The sequence below is a fragment of the Hipposideros armiger genome, unplaced genomic scaffold, assembly GCF_001890085.2.
Source record: "Hipposideros armiger isolate ML-2016 unplaced genomic scaffold, ASM189008v1 scaffold_295, whole genome shotgun sequence".
NCBI classification, from domain to species: Eukaryota; Metazoa; Chordata; class Mammalia; order Chiroptera; family Hipposideridae; genus Hipposideros; species Hipposideros armiger.
Window position 1 is genome coordinate 1,627,085 of NW_017731645.1, and position 7,355 is coordinate 1,634,439.

The 7,355-nt window shown below is 52.0% G+C and overlaps 1 protein-coding gene across 3 annotated transcripts in view; it reads right to left on the reverse strand.

The window, feature by feature from the left end:
* The window catches only part of PTPRN2 (protein tyrosine phosphatase receptor type N2), a 363,220-nt gene that overhangs the window by 249,243 nt on the left and 106,622 nt on the right, over positions 1-7,355 (reverse strand). For all 3 annotated transcript variants that reach the window (XM_019659095.1, XM_019659096.1, XM_019659094.1), the window contains exon 5: positions 3,155-3,506. In XM_019659095.1, the coding sequence (XP_019514640.1) occupies positions 3,155-3,506 (352 nt within the window). The remainder of the gene's footprint in view (positions 1-3,154; positions 3,507-7,355) is intronic.

Here is a 7,355-nt window from a genome sequence, read left to right on the forward strand (position 1 = left end):
CACCACCACCACCACCACCACCACCTCCACCACCTCCATCACCACCACCACCTCCATCACCACCACCTCTACCACCTCCATCACCACCACCACCATCATTATCATCATGAGGAATTTACCCTGCTCCTTTTGTTTAAAGAATATGTAGTTCATTTAATTCCTGGAAGCCAGCTCTCTGGTATTTGCAAACAATTCAGATAAATCCAGAAGGAGCTTATTATTTTATTCTGTCCTCATCTGTGCTTTCACCCGGGAGATCGAGGCATAATCATATGTCAGCTTCCTGTCTATTTCCCCTGAAAACAACACAAGTAAAGTAAAACGTGTTCTCCTTCCCACTTGAGGGGCTGAGGGTTTGACAGCTAAGTGGCGTGCACCACTCGCTGGCTAAATGAGAAGAGCCCGACTGCCACTGGGTGACAGCACTCCTTGCTCAGTCAGGCTGCTTATTTTGTACTCGTAGAACTCTGTACACCCAGCCGTAACTCTCTCGCTGTTACATGTAATAGTGAGGCCGAGAACAAGTAATATAAATCAGCTTTGGCACCGATTATGTGACTCAGTTGGTGGCAGGGCTGGCTGTCAAGTTGCTTTCTAAAGGATATTTCAGTTAGATTCACATTAACACGAGTTTGCATGCCCAGAAGTTAACTGGCAATGACAAGGGGACCAGGCATGTGCTGGTGGCCAATGCCAGCCTAGAATATAAAACTGTCCAGGGATGGATACGGGGCAGTAGCTGACATCTGTCTCTTCATTAACTATGTGGGCCGGACCGGTACACAGACTTCAGCTCCCACTCAGAAATGCCCTCAGAGTGAGGAGAGCTGTTGAACTCCCTCTTAGAGTCCAGGGCCAACGAGCCAGAGGAACATAGTACATTGTGTTTAAATCTGCATTTTGGCTCTTAAGAGCTCCAACTCTGTCTCAAGCCATCCGACTCTGGGATACGCTGGCCTTTACCCATAAGCTCAAGTCGCAGGGAGAAACCTTCTGTAAGCTACAACATAGACCCACCAATTCCGTGGACAGTCTTTGTAGTCTGCTACAAAAAGGCCCAATTGTAAAGAAAATTTATGACAGCTAAGAAATCTGAATGCTGATTAGATATTTAGTAATATTAAGATGTTAGTATTAATTTTAACATGTGATAAAGCTATTGCGGTTAGGCTTACACAAGAGTCTTTATCTGTCAGCCGTACAATACTGAAATACTGGCAGATGAAATCATTCGAGGTGGGAGAGAGTAAGGGAGGCAGTGGGTGCACAGACGTGGTAGACAGCCCAGGAGCTGCTGTTTGCTGAAGCCCAGCGTTGCATGGGGGTTCACTGTACAAGCCTTCCTATGTATCTTGTGATTGACATTTTACACGACTCTTTTAGAAGCACACAGTGCAGTTGGGAAGGCAGTATATATAAAAAGATAACCAACTTTGCACAGAAGAAAACGCTGGCCAAATTATGCAGGTAAGAAGGCTCGCTGGACAGTGGAGAGAGCACGCTGAAAGAGGATGCGAAAAGGATGGGAGGTACCCAGTAACTGGAGGAAGGCCTGCGGGCTCCGCAGCAGCCTGAGCAGGCACAGCACAGCCCCGTGCTCGCTGGGTTCCGGTCCCCTTACTGGGGCAGCCGGATGCATCTGCTCCTACTTCCAACAACCAGGACAGAGGCATCAACAGTGGGACTTTCCAGTTGTGGGGATGGGCTAGGAGGAGAGAAGGGGTGCGTGAGAGAGCAGAGGGCAGCCGGCATTACCTAAGTGGGGAGCACAGACGCAGGAGAAGATGGGACAGGGGCAGTCAGCACCACAGAGAGGGCCTGGAGGTCTGAGCAGGGGCCACTGCTCGACCAGCTGTCCGATGGCTGGAGGTGACCTTCAGCAGCGTTTTTAGGTGTGAAGCCATGCTGAGCTGGGGAAGGCCAGGGTACAGCAGCCGTAGGAAAGGCAAACTAGCAGATGAGAGCAGCGATGGGGTTTACTGGCTGTGGGAGCAAAGAAGGCAACAGGGCCAATAAAAGGGGTTTCTGAGTGGCGCCTGGTTTAAAGCAGAGAAGAAACAGCCCCTGAAGAGAAAGATGCTGGTGGGAAAGGGGCTCCTGCAGGGAGCGAGTGCCTGTAGGTCAACGCCGGTCCCACCCATGAAAGCTGATGTGCAGACAGCTCACAGTCAGGCGCATGAGCTGTTTCCTCGCACACCTTTCTTTTCCAAGAAGAAAGCATTAGTGATGGGCACACATCCTTCCCTCCAATTGTAACTTTGCATTTCTCCCGTGTAGGAAGAGCCTAAGCGGCCACACGGACAGAGAGGAGGAGCAGGAGCACCACGTGGCTGGAAACCAGCCGTGTGTGGGAGGCACTGTCGGAGCAGCCTCAGGCCTCGACGTACACACAGGGCTGTCAGAGCGATTCTCAGTCAACAGTCTCTCAACACCTGACTCTGCTTGCTTTTATTATTTGTACACCTTCAAAGGAGAAGTCACGCTTTTTCAGGATCTCACTTTGTATTTAATGGTCTTAGGAAAAGGCTTTTAGAAAACACACAGGTCTGAGCCTTCTGCACCTCATGGAGGAGGAGAAGCCAGTCAGCACCTGTCATCCCGGGACGAGTCTCACGGGCGTCTCACGTGTGACACTGACAGGCCCGGAGCTGAGGGCCATGCAGGGACTGGGCTCTCGGGGGACAAGACAGGTAACCACACACAAGGGAGCGGGGCGTGGTGGCACCAGGGGAGTGGTGACATGATGAAGGCACATGCCGAATCTAAAGCCTTCACGTTCACTTTTGCAAAACCCTATGCAGCCCGCACAATTTGGGGGCCAGATGTGGCCATGTTCCCGTTTCATCATCTGCCTCAATAAAATCATGAAACTGAGACTGCAGAGGAAGGCGCTGACCCACGGACAGCCCTGACACGGGAGGAGCCGTCAGCTCTCCCTCCGGCTCCACCTGCCTGAATTCATCTGGCATGGATACGACCGCCTTCTCACCTGCCTGCTGCACAAGGAAGCACAGACCCTGCGCCTGGCTTCTGCCACTCCCGAGGGAAAAGACACCTCATAGGCCAAGGCCGCGGCAGACAGCCAGCGTGGGCAGGTGCCAGGAAGGAATGAGTGGGCAACAAAACACCAGAGGGGGTAGTGAGGCTGACTTACCATCGTCCGGGGGGTCTTCAGGGTCTTCCGGAGGTGGAGACCATTTCCGGGGGGCCACTGGTGCTGAAGGGTCCCTCGGCACCATCCAAGGAAACTGCAGCTTGTTTGGCCTGGGGTCACCCTTCTGGGGGGTTTCGGGGGGCTTCATAGCTAGGTAAGCGCCTAGCGCGGCGACCAGGTTCCGCTTCTCCACACCACCGTCCACCTTGGGGCTGAGCTCATCGGGCTGCAGGCGGCCAAGGGTCCGCAGAGGGCCACTCGCGGGGTAGCCGGCCCGGGAGGCAGGGGCGTAGGTCAGAGCCGGCGTTTGGGCCACATAGTTCAGCACGCTGCCAGCGAGGGGGTCCTCACCCTGCAGGGGCAGGGGAACAAAACAGCAGCAGGTTAGTTCCCGTCCTCAGCCACGCGCCAGAATGGCACGGGGTCTACAGTTTCAAAGCACTGAACACACCAGGCGTAGGAAACGCATGCCCAGTACAGGCACCACGGCTGTCAGTGCGCGGATGGACCAAAACCTGTCACTGCACTGGTTTTTAATAATAGCCTCACTGGGATTAATTCACATGCCATGAAATGCACCCAATTCGGTTGTTTTTAGTGTAGCCAGAGTTGTGCAAACGACACTACTATTCCTCCTTTACACTAATGCAGAACATTCCCAGCACCCCAAAAGAAACCTTGCACCCATTCCCCCAGCCCCAGTCCCCGGTAGCCACTCAGGTACGTTCCGTCCCCCTGGGTTTGCCTGTTCTGGGCATTTCATGGAAAAGCGGCCACACATGTGGCCTTGTGTCTGGCTTTTCCCACGTAGCACTGTGTTTTCAAGGTGCCTCCACGTTGTAGCATCAGTGCCTTGTTCCTTTTCATGGCTGAAGAATAATCCGTTTGAAGGATTCAGCACATTTTATTTATTCGTTCATCAGCTGTTGGACACGGGTTTTTTCCTACTTTTTGGCCAATATGAATAGATTGCTGTGGCTCTTCAAGTACAAGTTTTTATGTTTTCCATTTTCTTGGGTATGCACCCAGGACTGAACTTGCTGGGCAGTGTGGTAGCTACACTTAACTCACAAAGGAACTGCCAAACGGCGTCCAGCACGGCGGCACCGCCTAACTCCCAACCAGCAGCACGCAGGGGCTCCAACCGTCCCACCTCCTCAGCTGCACTGTTCTCCTGTCACCCCGTTGGCTGCACCCATCCTGGTGGTCAGGAAGTGGCTTTGCTGGTTACTTAAATCACCTTCACGTCCCCTTCCTTTCCCAGAAGTACTCTGCACGGGGAAGTCGCCGGGGTCTCTGGGTGAGTAATTACACATAACATCGAATGCATGGCCGAGCTAACATGGCCTTTCAGGGAGCAACCCCTGTCACCTCCACATTCCTTTCGTGAATTTCCCCAGGAAGACGCATTCCCATCACACTTTCTTTTCCCACCAGACAAATCAAGGCCCAGTCGTCCTCACCTCCAGGACGGCTATAAACACACCAGAAATCTCAATAGTCTACCTCTGACGATGGCACCATCGAAACCTCATGGACAGTTGTTCCCAACGTTGAGGCTCTCAGAACAGTTCCAGGCGTGGGCCCGTGGACAGCACATTTATACAATCTGGCCCACTGATATTTCTACATGTGCCTCCCTCGGGGTACGTGGTCACCATTGAGTCAATGGGGTGCGTGTCTTGGGACATAGTTAAGATGTGCAGACATCACTGAATTTAAGACAAGTGGCCCAGACTCCTATGTCTGGCTATTTTCAAAAATATTTGCGTCTAAGTCTCCCAGGATAGCTTTTGGTGAAACAGAATGCAAATCAGGAAACGGACTGATACAGGTTCCAGTTTTCCCTCGCACATTTGAACTTGAGCAAATGACTTGATCTTTGTATTTTTTAAAAAAGATTTTACTGGGGAATTGGGGAAAGGGAACAGTGTTGGGGAATCGGGGAAGGGGAACAGACAAGTTGCTGTCCTTTTGTTCTTCAGTCTAGGTGTGGAGGACGTCGCTTCACTGGCCCATGTTGGTATTATCATTGCGCTCTTCCCGGGTGAAGCAGTCGCTCGCCGGCCATTGGACGGCCACTCATGGCCACTCATGGCAGCTCACGGCGGCTCATAAAAGCTCCAGTCACGGCAGCCCAGCTCCAGGTCGAGCTGTTTTTCACCATCTTAGCTGTAGAGGGCGCAGCGCCACTGGCCCTCATGTGGGATCTGAACCGGGGCCCTGCTGCTCAGAGCTGGCGTCCCAAGCCAACTCCTAACCAACGTGCCACTCGGCCAGTCCATGACTTGACCTTTTAAGACTCAATTTTCCTCTGTCAAAGGAGGAGAATGGACACCATCTGTAGGATTGTTTTATTTCTAAGATGATGTGTTTTAGCTGTCATCAAATTGTTTAATTTTGTCTAAGTACTAGCTGCAATCAACTGCTTTTGCTTTAGAGAAGAAAAAGTAAGATTCATGAGAGAGAGAAAAATGCCACAACAAACAGCCCCTCCAGCAGTTTCCCACAAATGGGTGTAAATGTCAACCTTCGGCTCAGCTGAGCTCCGTTCAGAAAGGCTCTGTGAACTCCTGGTCAGGCCACCACCCCGGGGGGCTGGGACCCGCGCCCAAACACCCCGCTCATGTGCCCACAGCATCTGTCCTCTCTTTGCTACACATGCAGTCAGCGGCAGCTTCTGCTCAAGGGCCTTAAAATGTGGTGGGCTTGGGCAGCTCCTGGAGAGGACAAGTCCGACTATACACAGCCTGTGACAGGTCACAACAGAGTGTGTCTGTGCCAGACAAATGGCCTGTTTGGGGTCTGCTTATGCTCTGAGCCAGTGAAGAGGGAGAAAGCATAGTTCAGTAGGTCATCAAAAACAAGCTGCAGAACAACAGAAGTCACTGGTTTACATGAGGCATGCAGGCCCTCTGTAAACGAGGGCAGCCTGAGGGTGTCCTCGGGCACCTTCTACAGCTTCAGGGTGAGGGTGCCCAGCCCGTAACCCAGAAGCCTGGGCATGGAGAAGGTGCTGTCATGGCCGCCTCCTGTCGTGGCTCCATCGCCAGGAGAAACCAGCAGACGTAGCTGGATCGGGGGCAGGGCTGCCTGGGTGTGAGTTGGCCCTGGACGCTGACAAGCTCGGTGACCTTTGCTTCTGGAGTTAGCTAACCTCTCGGTCTGTGAAACAGGGTGAAGTCAGTGCGGCACACGGGTGCTGGTGGCGAGTGCTGCCGTCATGAACTTCACATGTCACTCCTTCATTTTCTTTAAAGCAGCAGGAAGTCGTAGCGCAGCTGGGTAGGAGACTGCCAACTGTCCCTTATTCCACTTTCAACTCTATGACTCATTTTCAAACCCCCTATTTTGAAGATATTTTAAGCCTCAATTCAACAAACCTATGATGTCACATTTCCTAAGATACTGGTGAATAATTTGTAAGACTGTAGTTGCCCTAATCTGGAAACTAGCAACCAGAAAGCATGAAAACTGGCCAACCTCCAGCACACGGTGTGGCCACTTGCGGAACACGAATTCTTTAAACTGTAAGTCAGGGAAGTCCAGTCTGGGCGTCCACAGTGTGGTCGTGGTCCGTCGTGCATCACACAGCACCTGAGGATGCTGCCAAAGCTTCCGATGGTTACACTGAAACGGAATTCTTTTTGGCACATTTTAACCCATAGTGTTCCCACGCAGAAGTGGAATCTGCTCACCCACATATCTCAATGTGTTTACTGATGAGGCCAAGGAAGAAGAAGGTTTGTTCAGAGACCAACCTGATACTGTCAGCACAGCTCTGTGTAACCTGCATAACCTGAAACCAGTCACCTAACCTCTTTGGGCTTCACTTTACCACCTGCCAAACTTGGGAAATAATTCCTTTTTTTCTTAAAGCAGTTGTGAGGATTAGGGAGAGTTCAGGTCAAAGTGCCTAGCTTAGCTCATGGCTCTGAGGAGGCGTCCATCACCACCACCACCACCATCACCATCACCACCATCATCACCATCACCACCATCACCACCATCATCACCATCATCATCACCACCATCACCACCATCACCATCACCATCACCACCACCACCACCATCACCATCATCGCCATCACCATCACAACCATCACCACCATCTCCATCACCACCACCATCTCCATCATCATCACCATCACCACCACCACCACCACCATCACCATCACCATCACCACCATCACCACCACCA